The sequence below is a fragment of the Lissotriton vulgaris genome, chromosome 7, assembly GCF_964263255.1.
Source record: "Lissotriton vulgaris chromosome 7, aLisVul1.2, whole genome shotgun sequence".
NCBI classification, from domain to species: Eukaryota; Metazoa; Chordata; class Amphibia; order Caudata; family Salamandridae; genus Lissotriton; species Lissotriton vulgaris.
This window is the reverse complement of record NC_141695.1, coordinates 1,246,505,404-1,246,521,648: the sequence shown is the minus strand read 5'-3', so window position 1 is coordinate 1,246,521,648 and position 16,245 is coordinate 1,246,505,404. Positions and strand designations below refer to the sequence as shown.

The 16,245-nt window shown below is 45.3% G+C and overlaps 1 protein-coding gene across 2 annotated transcripts in view; it reads left to right on the top strand.

Moving 5' to 3' along the window:
* SNCB (synuclein beta) overlaps positions 1–16,245 on the top strand; it is a 140,719-nt gene that overhangs the window by 93,284 nt on the left and 31,190 nt on the right. For both annotated transcript variants that reach the window (XM_086931761.1, XM_086931762.1), the window contains exon 5: positions 8,777–8,866. In XM_086931761.1, the coding sequence (XP_086787887.1) occupies positions 8,777–8,866 (90 nt within the window). The remainder of the gene's footprint in view (positions 1–8,776; positions 8,867–16,245) is intronic.

Genomic DNA, 16,245 nt, shown 5'->3' with positions numbered 1-16,245 from the left:
AAATTATCATCTGCTGGCACGGGCTGTGGGGCGATGCTCCTCCACCATTAAGGTGGAGCCGCACCGGGTATAATGCAAACAATATATTACGAAAGTATTGCACTCTGTGCATATTCGTCCTGACTTCTGTTTGCCCAAACTCAGCCTGCTCCACTGGACTGATGAGATTTTTAATCCACTCACTTCTCCGTCCGACTACAAATGGAACTGTGTAGTAGTTGTTTGGAGATTCCAACATAGAGAGTGTTGCTGTAGTCCAGACTGCTGGTGATGAGTGCTTGTGTGAAGGTCCGTCTGGTATTCGGAGGCAACCATTCAAAGATCCTTCTTAGAATGCGTAGGATGTGGTATCAGGAGGTGTACATTTCTTTGACTTCAGCTTGTCATGTAGGATGATCCCTAGATTTCTTGCATGGTCTGTGGGTGTTGGAGTTGGTCCTATCTGTGACAGACACCAGGTGGAGTCCCATGGGGAGGTCTGGTTGCTGAAGACCAGTACTTCCATATTGTTGGAGTTTAGCTTCAGCCAGTCTGTTCGCATCCAGTCTGTTTCCATAGTCAACTATTTGGTTCTTGTGGTGGTTGTCTTGTACATCAGGGAGAGGAGGAGTTGGGTTCTCTACATATCATTTACCACCCACCAGGGGACAACCTCACCTTCACACAACAACTCATGGACGTGATCACAACCAAGTCCGGTCGTCAAAACACTCAAATGTTCCTGGGTGATTTCAACCTCCACTGGAATGATCACAATGGCGCGGTGGTAAATAGTCTCAAAAACTTCCTCAACGCTCTAGACCTCACTCAAATCTGCAACCGCCCCACGCATGACAAAGGTTCTATCCTTGATCTAATCATCTCCAAAGAGGAATCTACCCAACTTGGTTCAATCGAACCGTGTGACTGGTCTCACCACCACATTATCACATTCTTCATCAACACAAATGTTAAACTCAGCCCTGCTCAATCCACCAAAATTAAGGTCTGGAAAAGAGACCTGAAGAAACTCAACCCCAACTCATTACCTTCCCCCAGCTACAATCTTCTCCTAGCCCCTACCGGTGCCTCAGACGATCAGGCTCTCACCGACCACTACTTAACTCAATGACCTCAGTAATCAATGAGGTCGCCCCCTACAACTTAGGAGAGTCTCCGCTAAGAACTCAAAACCATAGTACGATGGTATGCTTAATGAAGATAGACGAGCCATGAGACTGGCAGAATGCAACTGCACCTTAAAACACTCAAGAAAAAGAGAAACGCATACTTTAGGAAAATCAAGCGCACAAAGGCCGATTTCTTTAGCCACCAGCTTGACCAAGCAAAAAAACAGCCTAAAAAGCTGTTTGAGTTAATCAAAACCCAATCCAAGGAAGAACCTCAACAATCACATAGCACGACTAGCACTCTACCGTCATGTGAAGAATTCTCTGCTTTCTTTAACCTAAAGACAGATAACATCAGGAACGATCTCCTCAATGATAAGCCTTTACTCCAGCCCCCGCAACATAACACCCATTGAATCAAAACAATGCTACATGGTCGTCCTTTGACACCTACACAGAAGAAACTATAAGCAAAATGCTCAGTACCCTGAAACCCTCTAATCATCTCACGGACCCCCTTCCTGCAAACGCTGTAAAGGACTTCATCCCACTGCTTCTCCCGCTATGGACCAAAATTATTAACAGCTCACTGCAACAAGGACTTAAGAAACCCACAGCAGACCCTACGGACCAAATAACTACTGTCCTATTTTAAATATTCCTACCCTGGCCAAATTGCTGGAAAAATGTGTACACCTACAATTGACAAAACACATTGATCAGTTTGACCTCCTCAACTCACACCAATCAGGCTTCCGAGCAGGACACAGCATGGAAACAGCCTTGACTCACATAATTGATGACACAATTCAAATTTTAGATCAGAACGATACCTGCCTCCTCATCCTACTCGACCTCTCATCAGCCTTTGACACCGTCAAACGCGAAAACTTATTCGAGCTGCTGAATGTCAGAATGGGTCTATCAGGGACGGTACTCAAGTGGTTTACCTCCTTTCTGCATAACCGGACCCAGAAATTCAAGATCAACAACACGATGTCCTCACCCGTTCCTGTCACACTAGGTGTCCCACAAGGATCCTCTTTATCCCCAACTTTGTTCAATCTAGTCATGGAGCCACTCACCACACTGCTGCTAGCATCTAATGTACAATTTCCCATGTACGCAGACGACACCCAACTCTACCTCAAAATACAATCCCCTGAAGACATCAAACTACTCAACACAACGCTTAGGAGCACTCAGACATGGCTGGCCAAGAACCATCTCAAACTTATTGCTCTAAAAACGGAATTCCTTCTTATAGCACCTCCCGCTAAAATCCCTATCACCCAGGCTTGGCTTCAACACCTAACCGCACTCAACATCCAACCTACCATCGTGGACTCAGCAAAATCTTTAGGCGTAACCCTTGACGCCAATCTCAATATGCAACATCATATCAGCAAGGCAACTAAAGGAGCTAACTTCCAAATCAATACTTTGAGAAAGCTTAAGCCCTTCCTCCCAGCCAAGGACTTCCAAACCGCAGTACAAGCCCTAGTCATTCCCCGGATAGACTATGGAAGTGTCGCCCTCTGTGGTCTCCCCATATCAACAACCGCACCACTAAGAGCCTCTTTGAACTCCGCATTTCTCCTGACTCGCCCAGCTACCTCACTCAGAAACTGACAATTTCAGGTGGTTCAAGAGCAACAAGAAGCACACAAAATCTTCTTCTGAAACCACAAAGATTCCATAAGGAAAAAACGTATAAACGCTCCTTCTCAGGAATGGCACCCAGGATCTGGAATGCCCTCCCTCCAGAAACTAGACTTATCCCCTCCACTGCATCTTTCAAAAAAGAAGTAAAATCGATCCTCATGGCTAAATTCACCTGAACATATGCTATGGAACTCCTGAGACTCTTAATCTATCAATCTACTACATGTCTGGACTGTTCTACTATGTACTTTTTACCTTATCTTACTTTGCTCTCCATTGATAACCCTCAGGTCCTCTGTGCACAAAATCATTTGTTAGTCACTCGCTTGTTTTTTCTTATCCCAGCTATGTGTAAAGTGCTCTGATATCCGCAAGGATCTTGTTCGCGCTATATAAAACCTTAAAAAAAATATAGGAGATGACAGTTAGGTCTTGTGATCAGATAAAGTTGGTGAGCGGTGTCATGTATATGTTGAAAAGGATGGGGCTGAGGGACAATCCCTGTGGGCTCTGCATATCAGGTTTTTTTTTTATCTCTGGTCTGAAGGGTGGCAGGCTGAGCCTTTGGGTCTTTCTGTGAGGAAGTACAGAACCACTTGAGAGAGGATTCTTCTATGCCAATCTTATGGAGTCTTCTGACGAGAGTAATTTTGGAGACAGTGTTGTAGGCCGCTGAGAGGTTGAAGAGGATGAGGGAATCTGTTTCACCTCAGTCCAGGATGATTAGAATGTGTTCAACGGCCGCGATGAGTGCTGTTTCAGTGCTGTGTTTTTTTCTGAATCCTGATTGAGTGCTGTCTCAACCACTTTGGCTGGACAGGGGACAGGGAGATGGGTCAGACATTGCTCAGTTCATTCAGGTTGCCTGTGGGCTTCTTGAGGAGGGCTTTTTGTGAAAGTAGCCTGTCCTCTCAGTATCAAATGTCCAAGCTATGATTCAAAGGAATCCCTTCCCCAAGGGTTAGTTTTGTGTGCTCCTTTGAAGCATGGCAGCAGGGCAGCAGGCATCTTTCAGAAAGACAGTGAATAGGTGTGAGCTAAAGCTATCTTTTTTAGACACAGGTGTTAAGTAGGTTTGAGAAGTCTTCAGATAAAGTGTGCATCTCATTATACAACTGTGATCAGATTAGGCACATGTTGTTTTATGTCCTTGTAGTGACATAACCCAAACAGCATTTCAACTGATTACAGATATGTCAGGCACTTTACATGAAAGGGATTAATTTTCATGTAGGTTGAATTTACAAGCCATTGAGAAATAAAATAAAAGCGAAGTATATTTTAAGTTAAAAGAAACATTAGTCTCCAACAAAGGTTGCCTGCAGTAAAGGACAGAGCTGGGTTGGTTTAGGTTGCACTCCACCTTTCATAAATTGCCTACCTGAAGCAGAGTCGGCATTCTACGCTTGGCTACTTCTGACTTACAAGCAGTCAGCTATTAATATTTTGACAGGTTCTCTCGGAAGCCTGGCGCCCTGTAGCGATGCTGCAGAACCACAACAGTGTGGCTTCCATTAAGAAGAAGAAAGTATACCTTTCCTACCGAGTACATGGGGCTAAATCCTGTTTGTAAGGCATGAGCTCATGGAGGACGTCAAATCAAACCATAGGAAGTGTGAAGCACGTAAGCTTGATTGATTTCCTCACAGCGAGCATGCTGGGCAGTGCTGAAAGCAGCCATGTTTGTGAGCTTGCTGTCACAGAGCTAGAGACAGGACTGGATCAGGCGTTGTGAGCAGGGCTGGGTGTAACTATAGAAATGAACATTGTCTCCAAGAGCTGAGATTAGCACTGTAAGAAAGGAGGCTGCGCTGGAGGAAGCAGTGTAAGAGAGCAGGATGTGCATCCGAGGGGTGCTGTCAGATGTCAGAGCTGTAAGAGTGCATGCAACATGCTGTACCTGAGCCGGACTGGGATTTGTGCAATAAGCAAGCAGACAGAGCACAGCTGCCGGTAGCACAGTGAATGTACATGCTGTGCAAAGCATTGTGACTAGCGACAGAGGTAGCTCTGTACATCAGCAGGTTGTGTAGAGATGGAGATAGGTCTGTAAATGAACAACCTGTTGAAAACTGAAGGGAGCATTGTCAATCAATCAGTCAGATTTTTTAGAGCGCGGCTGCTTCACCCGTGAGGGTCTCGAGGCGCTGTCGGATCATGCTGCTTGTTCTCCTGTTGGTTGAACGTCCAGGTCTTGAGGTCCTTCCTGCAGTGTTGGAGCGATGGTGAGGCTCTGAGGCGCAGGGTGAGGTTGTTCCAGTTCTTGGCCACCAGATGGGAGAAGGAGCCGCCTTTGCTGTTTGTCCGGCGGATGCGAGTGGTGGCAGATAGGGCTAGGGTTCCGGATCTGAGTCTCCTGGTGGGCTGCTGAGTATTTTAAATTAGTAAAGTGTGCAGAGCTGAAGGTATTTCTATAACTGGACATGCTCTTCATAGCTGGAAACGGGGAACAGCGTTTACAACGCAACTTTTACCACGCACTACCTTTACCACGCAACTTTTACAATGCAAGTCGTCACAATGACCTGCGCTGGGGGGCGCTGTAGGATAGGGAATGGTTTAATTTACTATCCAAAACCTTCCCCACTATCCACGGGGGGCTGGAGTTGGAATAGTAAATTAAACTATTCACTATCCAGCGCCCCCCAACGCAAGTCGTTGTAACGACTTGCGTTGTAAAAGTTGCGAGGTAAAGGCATGCTTTGTAAAAGCATTCGTAGTAACGACATACATCCGCTGGATACAGCACTGTATGGGAGCAGGCCAAACGGTACTGGGGATTGTACTGTTAGTGAGCAGGCTGTGCAGTACTGACATTGTACTATAAATGAGCAGGCTGTGCAGTACTGGGATTGGACTGTAAGGGAGCAGCCTATGCAATACTTGGGTTTGTTTGTAAGTAAGCAGAGTGTGCAGTTCTGGGATTGTATGTAAGTGAGCGGTCTATGCAGTACTGGCATTGTACTTATACGTGAGCAGGCTGTGCAGTACTGGGATTGGACTGTAAGGGAGCAGGCTAAATGTACGGGGGATTGTACTGTAAGCGAGCAGGTTATGCAGTACTGGAGATTGTATTGTGAGTGAGAAGACTGTGACTGTACTGTAAGTGTGCGGGCTGTGCAGTACTGGGGTTGTACTGTAAGTGAGCAGGTTAAACAGTACTGGGGATTGTGCTGTAGGCGAGCAGGCTATGCAGTACTGGGATTGTACTTTAAGCGAGCAGGCTGTGCAGTCCGCTCGTGCTCCTGCAAGTGAGCAGGCGGCTCTCAGCTGGATAAGCGTTGCGATTTGGCGAGGTGGCGGCGCCGCTGATCCCACGGGGCCGCGCCCCGTCCATCACCCGATCATTAATGCCTCTAATTCTCTAATTGCCTTGTTTCTCTTCGATGCTAATCCTAAAGTGGCCGAAAGCAGTGGGCAAAGTCGATATCACTGACAGACAGCAGAGGCTCGAAGAAGGTGCCCCGAATGTTTATAAGCCTCCCCGGTGACGCATCGCACGTGCATAGGCCTGCTATAGGCCCACGGCGCAGCGACCAATGCGTTTCCGTGCCGAGGCAGAGGCTCTGTGCTCGTTTGAGGCCTGCTGTGCGGTAATTTACGTGATCAGAAGCGTATTCAGGGTGCTGGCTGCGAGTGTCTTTGAGACTTCAGAGAACCACTAGACCTAAAATGCAAGTTCATTTGAGGGTGTTATGCGCGGTTAGAAGGCCCTTCAAGGGTATTTACACGTTGTTCTAACATGGGAAATAGAAATGGTGCAGTATTTATGCGCTCAATGGAGTGATGCACACATATGTAGAAGTGTAAGTCATGAGCTCGTGGAGGACTTCAAATCAAACCATAGAAAGTGTGAAGCACGTAAGCTTGATCGATTTCCTCACAGCGAGCATGCTGTGCTGAAAGCAGCCATGTTTGTGAGCTTGCTGTCACAGAGCTAGAGACAGGACAGGATCAGGCGTTGTGAGGGTGTAACAATAGAAGTGAACAGTGTTTCCAAGAGCTGAGATTGGCACTGTAAGAAAGGAGGCTGCGCTGGAGGAAGCGGTGTGCACACGCAGGGTTGCTGTGAGTATCTATAAGGGCAACGTGTGGTGCAGTGAACCCTCTATAGTTCTGAAGGGCTGTGTTCCATATGTGTGTGTGTGTGTGTATATACATGTTCATAGACCAGTGAGCAGTGTTGCACATGTCCCTAACCCACTAAACAATACCGTGTAGGCATCCATTTTGAATTGCACTCTAGCAGGAGCACATTAGAATGTCAATGAATGACAATGTCAGTGTTTGCTCACTAAGCACCTGAAGAAATGTAACAAAGACCCTCTAAGCTGTCTCCCTAGTGAGGGGCAACTACTCAAGATATTATTGATGCTGTGTGTGTGTGTGTCTGTGTACATAGTACACTGTGTGCGCGCACTCACACATAGATACACACAAACACACATAATATGTGTACAAGGTTTCTCCTTTTGGAATAATTTGTTGATAAAACAATGCACACTGTTGAGGGCTACTGCACATTTATGAATTTACTTCTTTTGCCACATAACTTTCAACATAATTTGCAGATTTCAACTAAAATTGTTGTCTCTGCGTCACATGGATAAAAAAAAATGCTGCTAGAGAATGTGCTGTATAAATTGTGCTTTACTTGCTACATAAATTAGATTACCTTGCAGCAATATTTGGGCCTCCGTTGCTGCATAATCCTGTGTCCTGACAATTATAAAGCTCTGCAGAGTGGTTTGGAGGCTGTCATAAGGATGATGAAACCCTAATATTATATTAATATATAATATTTTATTATAATTTGTTTTCATTATTTTGAGGTTTCCTATTAAATAGGCCTGCTGATACCTATGCATTTTGGCAATAAAAGGAACCAAACATGCAACACGTGTGTGTGCATGTGTGTGCAAGCTTGTGATATGTAGAAATCCCCCTAATGTTATAGTTTGTAGGTCATCTCTACACCTCTATTGTGCATGGTTTTCCTTTTCCTCAAGTTCAGAACTCAGCCTCCTGTGTTCCATCAGACTTTTGAATTCACAAAAATGTTCTTTTTTTAAATTAGTACTAGTACAAAACAGAAGAAAGGGCATCACTTTTGGTGAACCATAAACGTTCACTGCTATAGCAGCAAGAATACTAAAATATATATATCCTAAAAGCAGGAATAGGTGCCATTTAGGGACTCTGCAAGCACTAGAATTTCATTGTCTGAAGCCCGACATATCAGTAGCTTTGCCTCTGCCTTAAGGGCTTTCCAGACAGTCTTGCCAGTCGCTATTCTAGATATGAATATCTTGAGGCTGCATCTCTAACATGGTGGCCAAGTTGCTCCTTGTCAGCTGCAACACATCCCACCAGTCCTTTCTAGTCAAAATCGCTTTGTTTGCTATTGTTTTTTTAGCCAATATCCTCCAAACTGAAGGTAAAACTTCAAATCCCAGAAAGCAACTTGTTATTGCATAACCAGCCTGGTCAAGCTGAAGGTTCGTATATGACTTGGGACTTCGTCACGCCCCTTCTTTTAAAAGGGCACAACAATTCTGTATGGAGACGTGTCCTCACAGTGAGAGAAACATACAGCCCTGCATGGAGTCTTTATATATCATCGTCTCACAATGTAACCTCATCATTCTCTGGCTCCTTCTGCCATGCCAAGGCAGGGTCTGGTGACATAGTGGACCAATGCGCCCACTGTAGGGGCCTGTGTTTAACCTCATAGTCACAGGTTCAAGTCCCGGCAGGTCCACTCAGCCTTTTACCCTTCTGAGTTTGATGAAATGAGTAACATTGAGTTGAGTAACAATAATCATCTGTTATTCAGTGCCAAGATAACCTTCTGGGTGGACGTGGGCTTTACAAATACACATGTTATGTTATTGTATGCACTATTGAATGCATTGGTAGCTTTTGTTGTTATGATGCCTTAAAGTGGTATAGTGTTATTTACAAATGAGTCACTCCATCTTTGTTTCCTTTACCCACTGCAGCCTGAGGAGGTCGGCCAGGAGGTCATGGAAGGTTCCGGAGCTGAGCCACTGCTAGAGCCAGAAGGGGAAAACTATGAAGAGCCGCCCCAGGTGAGTATGGTCTGCTAGAAGTGCTGGAGGGTATCAGGGGAGCTCCAACAGCGACGTAAGAGAGACCAAAAGTCCTGAGAGTCCTCAAGTGGGATTAGGTTAGGGGCAGCCAAAATGTTATTTTAACAATGTTTTCCAGCTACGAAAAGTGTATTGGCCTCATTTAGAGGTGGGTGGTAACAGGGAAACAGGACAAATAGATAGAGATGGCTTATGGTAGGCCCCCAGTGCCATTCCCTCCTGGAGGGGGCGGCCATATACATCATGTTGACACTGTAAAGGAAATATAAACACATGTACCCCAGACACAGGGAGAAAACAGCCAGCGATTCAGGCACATTGATTGTTTTAATGACACGCTTTGGCAGCCTGTGTGCAAGAAATGAAAATAAGCTCTGAAGGATCTGGGGCCGTATTATGCATTGTGATTGTTTGCGCCTGGCACACCTTTTAAAAGGTGCGCCGGGTGCAAACAATCACAATGCTCCCTATTATGATGTATGCGCTGCCCCCAGGGCAGCCGTGGACTTGGGCTGCCCCCAGGGCTGCACATTCATGTGAAAATACCGAGCAGCTGCTCCATCTTTTCACAGTGCAAGCGGCACCTCCCTGTACTTTTACAGGGTAATAGAGATCCCATTGCAGGTGGGTGCAGTCAGTGACTGTAAGGGGATATCTGGGGGGACCACGAGTCCCCCTTCACCCCCTGCAGAGGGCTGCTGTCAGGAGGCCAACTGACAGTGCGCCACCTTTTAATTGGCGCACTGTCAATTCACCTCCTGAGGGCTTCTTTGACTTTGCACCTGCGTCTGTAAAATGGCGTGGGTGCAGAGTCAAAGGAATTCCCTCATTGGCATAATACACACCCCTGTGCAAATGAGGGACCACCCTCTGTTGATAGTGCTGGTGCTTTTAAGTGTGCCAGCGATATCGGCATTACAGAAGGGAACGCACAAGCGTATACATCCCCTTCTATAATACCAAAGTGCCCCGGGGGCGCACAAAGCGTGTGCAAACAACTGTTGCTCCCCCGGGGTTGACAAGGCAACTGTCTGCAAGACCTCTTGCTACCAATATTATAAAATATACACAAAGTGGGATTTGGCTTCACCACAGGAATAGCTCTCACTCATATCTTGCATTTGGCTGTTTTGCTATATCTTTCTGCCTCCTACGGCAGGTTTGCATTGCATTTCATAATGGACTATTTTACATCTCAAAAATACCCTGAATCATCGCACAATAAATTCTTTATATCGTAGACTCGTTGCATATACATATTTTTGGCAGCAGGCCTTTTTAATGATTTAGTGAGGATTCAATATGCAAGCCAAACAATTGGCTTTGCCAATGCTGCTTCTTTACTGAAGCAGCTCCCTTCAAGGAGGCAGGAGAAAAGTAGGTGAAAAAACCTACTGATTCAGGGGGAAACCCTAGTTTAGGTGGGCTGGGTGGAAATGACTGGTGCCTTTGCAGCTCCAGCTATTTGGCGGTCAACGCATTAAGCTTTAAATTATTCCCTGCGTGGCACTCTGGGAGTGAGACGGCTTTCTACAGTGTAATACTGCCGATGAGTGATAATTGGCATACCTGAAGGAATGCTGAGGTGATGGGGAGGTACAGTGCAAAGGGACGCAAACCAAACACCCCACTTATGGGGGCCTACAGAGAAGCATACCTGCCAGCTCGCACGGTGCCACCATGTGACACACAATATCATCTCCCATCGCACTGTCTTCTGGGAAGGAGCCGATATTACGCGGTGGCAGAGAAAACGAGCTGACAATCACTGTAAATAATGGTTTTCTAGCTGACGTCCATTAAGAGGTGTGTGTAAATGCCACAGGACATCGGTGCCAGCCTCAGCAAGCCTTTTTGGGTGGGACAAGCTTGAGGGAGGGGTGATGTTCAAACGTGGCCCGCCCCTCCGATGCCCCACCCCCTCTTCACACAGTGAGATTGTTCTTCAAGTTGGCAGGTATGGAGTAGCTTACATAATTCACCACAGACTGGTGCATCCGAAAGGCGTTTACACCAGGGGCAGTCATCCCACATTTGAAAAGGGACAAAAACCTTGGCGTTAGTCAGCCCTCACAGCCTGATGTGTGACTGACTGGTAATTCTACACCCCTCCCTGCCTCTAAGGGACATCTCCCTGTTATGAAATCGCCTGGTTTTATTAATAGGATTTTGTTTTCCTTGCTTTATTTGCTTTTACATCAGACCTTATTAAGTGCTTGGAAACCTGCCTGAAATGCTCTCCACTCCTATGAACATCTTGCGGGTTGATTTTGAAATTTGGTGATCTTATATTGCCATCTTGTGGTTGATGGAATAAGGCAGCCATTTAATTAGAATACATTCGTTCTCATCTCAGAGGGCGCTGCTGATAAGGTGTTTTGTAGACCTTGGTTAAACTTAATTTACATCCGTGAAATTTGCAAACTTTGTTGAAATTTCGCATTACATGATTTCACTTAATTCCCCCCCCCCCCCCCCCCCCGGCAGAGTGGTTCATGCAGAAAGTATCTCCTTCAAAACTTCTTCTGTTATCTTGTAATTACTTTTTGTATGCATATCATGCTCTCACGTAAAAAAATAAAATCATGTGAGATGCGGGCAACCCATGCTAAAAAGAATTATGTGATATTTTCATTACATTTTAAAAAGTTTAGCAAAATAAAAACACAAATTTTCCCACCTTTAGGTTATTAACGAATCACCCTCAAAGTGCTTCTACTTCACGAAAATAAGTCCTGAAAAGATTTTTTTGAAAGGTTAGGAAACAATAGGTATTCTGGGAAAATCAATGTAAGACTGCTAGCTGCACATGTAAAACTCACTGAGGGAAACATTCTGCAGAGAACCTGAGTTTGAACTTGTGGTTAATTTGTAAAAAAAAAAAAAAAAGTGACGGAGCTCTCTTCAGGAGGCAGCTTCAGCCAGCCCATTTCTCCCGTTAGTGCTGCCTAACACAGACCCAAAAGCCCTGAAAGTGGAGAGAGGATGTAGGGTAATGGCCAGAGCTGCCGACTTTGGAGCTGGGGAACCAAGTTCTAGTCTCCGTGTCGGCTCAATATCCTGTGATTCTGGGAATTAACTTAATCTCGCTGCGCCTACCATAAATTAATGTGTCCTTAAATGTTGCTTAAGTGCCGGTGTTGATGGTTCAGTGCCGGTGCTGAACACCAGAAACCCCTGGCTCAAATTAAGCACTGTATTTAACGTAGCTTGGAAGCAGCCCATACACATGGGTTACGTTACATATGTGCCTTAAACTTCGTTCAAGATATGAAGCTGGGACTGAGGGCCTGATTTAGAGGTTGGCGGGTGGATTACTTAGTCACAAACATGACAGATATTCTGTCTGTCTTATTCCAAGTGCCATTCGATGTGATGCACTTGTAATAAGGCAGATGAGATGTCGGTCACATTTCTTAGGATTTAGGTCGTGCACCGCCTTTCTTTTTTACAAAAGGTTTTGTATTATGCCCGTGCTCCTAGGAATCACTCCCCGCCTGGAGTGTGAACATGAAATCTGATCGGTAGCAGTCCTGTAGACTATAGGGCTGTCTCCTAGGGCACTGGATGTGTGCTGTGTTACCCAGCTCAATCTTGTTCCAATAAGTAAATTGTACACAATGTTCAATGCGTATTTTAATAAGTTTATTCGATTATCTTCTTAAATGTTTAAATTGCATTTACTTTTCTTTCTTATATGCCATCCTGATTATTCTTCCTTGTTATGCATCATGACTTCATTCTTTTCCAATGCATTTTGGCGATTACTCGCCTTCATCAGGTAAATGCTCTAAAAATTCAAACAAACCGCGTGTAACACTTAATTATATGTAGTGACCATGGTTCACCTCTATTGCGCTCTATGCTGTGTTATGTTTTACTGCACAGTTCGTTCATACACCTTTTGCTCAATTCACGCTGGTGCTATGTAATTATTTATCTGCGCGTGTACTTTTAACTGTTCTTTTGTATAGCGCTTATTTTGATTAATGCTTAGACTGTCTAAATCACAGTTCTAAGTTTTGTTTGCTTTTGTTACGTCAAAGCCGTATGGCTCGGTCTATGTGGGACATTCAGAAAGGAAGCTAAAAACACGACTAAATGAGCACAAAAGCAATATAAGAACAAAGGTACTGAAATCAATGATTGCGGCTCATTTTCTAGACGCAAGACACCATATAAGCCAATTAAGAGCCTGCATTTTGGAGGAGATTCCTAAAAAAGAAGGAACGGACAATAAGAAAACCTTGTTGAAGAGAGAAAACTACTGGATATATTTTTGATAATTCTCTAAAACCGAATGGTCTCAATGAAAGAGTGGAATTTATGTGTTATTTGTAATGCATGGACAGAAGCATGTGCCATATTACGGTATCACCATATACATGATATAGCTAACGATATTTATATCATAGGTGTTGTATAGCCTAAGGTAACAATCACGCTCACAGCCAAGTCAGGAGTAGCATCAGTTGCATATATACACGGGGCTATTGAGTGTAGCAGTATGCGCGCACAGGAACAATAAAGTTTTAAGGGGGTAATTCACTCCGTCCCTTTAAGCGACTCTCGTGCATGCGCGCCAAATCACGTAACGTAGAGCCAGAACGGAAATACCCGTTGATAGTTCACATCGCACAAACGCTGAACTGAATAGCGAGCGAGAAGCAGTCAACGCAGAAAACGCGGTTAAGGTAGGCGAAGCCAGTTGGAACGCCAGTTAAACTTTAACAGTTAACTACAAGGATAACGAACAGCAAAAGCAGTGTTTCTGATAAGGGGTGACACGAGGCATAATAACTCTGAGAACTCACGTCCATAGCATCATCACTAATACTCGTGCTTTGACGTAACAAATGCAAACAAAACTTAGAACTGTGATTTAGACAGTCTAAGCATTAATCAAAATAAGCGCTATACAAAAGAACAGTTAAAAGTAAGCGCGCAGATAAATAATTACATAGCACCAGCGTGAATTGAGAAAAAGCTGTATGAACGAACTGCGCAGTAAAGCATAACAGCATAGAGCGCAATCGAGGTGAACCATGGTCACTACATATAATTAAGTGTTACACACAGTTTGTTTGACTTTTTAGAGCATTTCCCTGATGAAGGCGAGTAATCTCCGAAATTCATTGGAAAAGAATGAAGTCATGATGCATAACAAGGAGGAATAATCAGGATGGCATATAAGAAAGAAAAGTAAATGTGATTTAAACATTTAAGAAGATAATCGTATAAACATATGAAAATACGCATTGAACATTGTGTACAATTTACTTATTGGAACAAGATTGAGCTGGATAACACAGCACACATCCAGTGCCCTAGGAGACAGCCCTATAGTCTGTCGGTCACATTTGTCACGGAGTAACCCATCACCAACCTCTAAATCAGGCCCTAAGTCAGCACGTGAGTTTCATCACCAGAGCACCCACCTCCCTATCCATTCCATGAGCTTCCATAGCTTGGCTGACCTTCAAGGGCTGCGATCAAGCAAGCGGTATTCAAGTGTAATATCAACGTTTCAATATCATCCTACACAATTATTGTAGCTAGAACACGACTATGACAATATTATGAAGGTAAGAGTAGGTAGGTAAGTGTAAATGTACTGTTCTTGCAGGCTGGAAGATGGTGAGTGGGGTCTGGCCTGCAGGAACCCCAGGAAGGTTGACATCCGGGTGGGGTTCTGGCTTATACAGCTGAAGCTGCAGAAAAAGCAGGGCCGGCGCTAGGCATGGGCAGTGTGGGCAGCTGCCCAGGGCCTCGAGCTCAGCTCAGAAGCATGGGGCCCATTTTCTGTGAGAAGGGCTACACTTTCTCAGTCAGTCAGCCCACCTGCTCCTTCAGGGCCCCCTCCCCAAAGCAATCACATCGCAAATGTGTTTTCAATCGAGGTGTCTCGACCTCGCTGCTCACGGCGTGGTGTCATTCCTAAAGGTGCAGTGGTGGGGGGTGGGAAAAGACTAGGTGTAGGAGGTGACAGCAGCAAGGCCAGCAATTATGCCGCCTCTCAGGGACAAGGGCGGGGCAGCACCTCTGTTAAAAACCTTGTCTGCCCTTTGTATATTTTGTTTCCCGGCAACAGAAGGCTCTTTTGTTTCCTAGGACTAGCCAGACATTAACAGGTAAGGAGAGGTGGCTGTGGCTGTGGGGATAAGGGAGCATCCAGATCAGACTGGCAGGGCACACTAGTGCAGTGTTTAGCAAAGTGTCTAGCTACTGCTTTGAGGCACATGGGAGGTGTTTCTCCATCCCATGGGCCTCGAAGCTCTGGATCAGGTTACAAGGTCATCTGTGGGACCCCTTTCACTGGGACTTGGCCCATTATCCAGTGCTGCGAAGCCCAGGGCAGGCGGGCCTCGCAGTATTCAATCAGGGCCTAGGCTGCAAGGTCCTGGTATGGGGCTCCCCTTTGCAGGGCGTTATATCCATTACGTAGTGCTGGGAGGCTCAGGGAAGGGTGGCCCTGTGCTTGGCCTTGCAATGCTATACTGTTAGATCCCTCCATTTTATTCCACAGAGGGACTAGCATGTTTGCTTCCCAAACCAGGCCACCAGTGCTAAACTTAGAAGGCTATAGGGGAAATGCAGCTAAGTGCAGAAAACCTGATAGGCACCCAATTTACCCAGCAGGGAGCTCTGCTGCCCCTCTTTTCATGAATGTAGCAGATTACCTGCTCCATGACACACTTTGAGCCTCCCTGCCCACTTATGTTCCAGGGGCTGTGAATTAGTAATTTCTTGTCCATATAATTACTTGTAGGAGATTTCATAGATGCAATTTTGACAGCCCATGGCATGTGCTGCTCCTGGGTCTTGTTTAACAGGGCAGAGAGGGTGGAGTGCAGGGGCAGACAGAAAGGATCTAATGTAGCTTGACAAGGTTTCTCGTTGTGAAAGAGTGCGACACGCTGTCAGCCAGCTGCCACAAAACCTCGCTACCTACCTTTTCAAATGTAGAAATAGCAAGCAACTTCCTTGATATGATGAGTGGAAAGACATTGTAAAACCTATTAAGTGTAATGTGCAAAAGTTTAAATGTATTCTCATGAAGTACTCCAGTCAAGGCCACCTTTTAACTGTAGGCCCCAGCCCCAAATCAGTTCATTAGGAAAAGCCTTGAGGATCTTACACATCCTGATTCTTTCATTCTTTCTCTTGATCCCTGAAAAGATCCAAATGCAGCTGCGCACGTGATTGTTGAACGTTTTTTAATGCCACTTTGACCCTTTTTAGGGTCGAGCCTGCGAGAGCATGTGCTACCTCATGTGTCTTGCTTGTGAGACACTGTTGTATACATTAAAAGACTTAGAGCTCACCCGCTGCTTACAATTTGTTCATTTGCGTGGCAC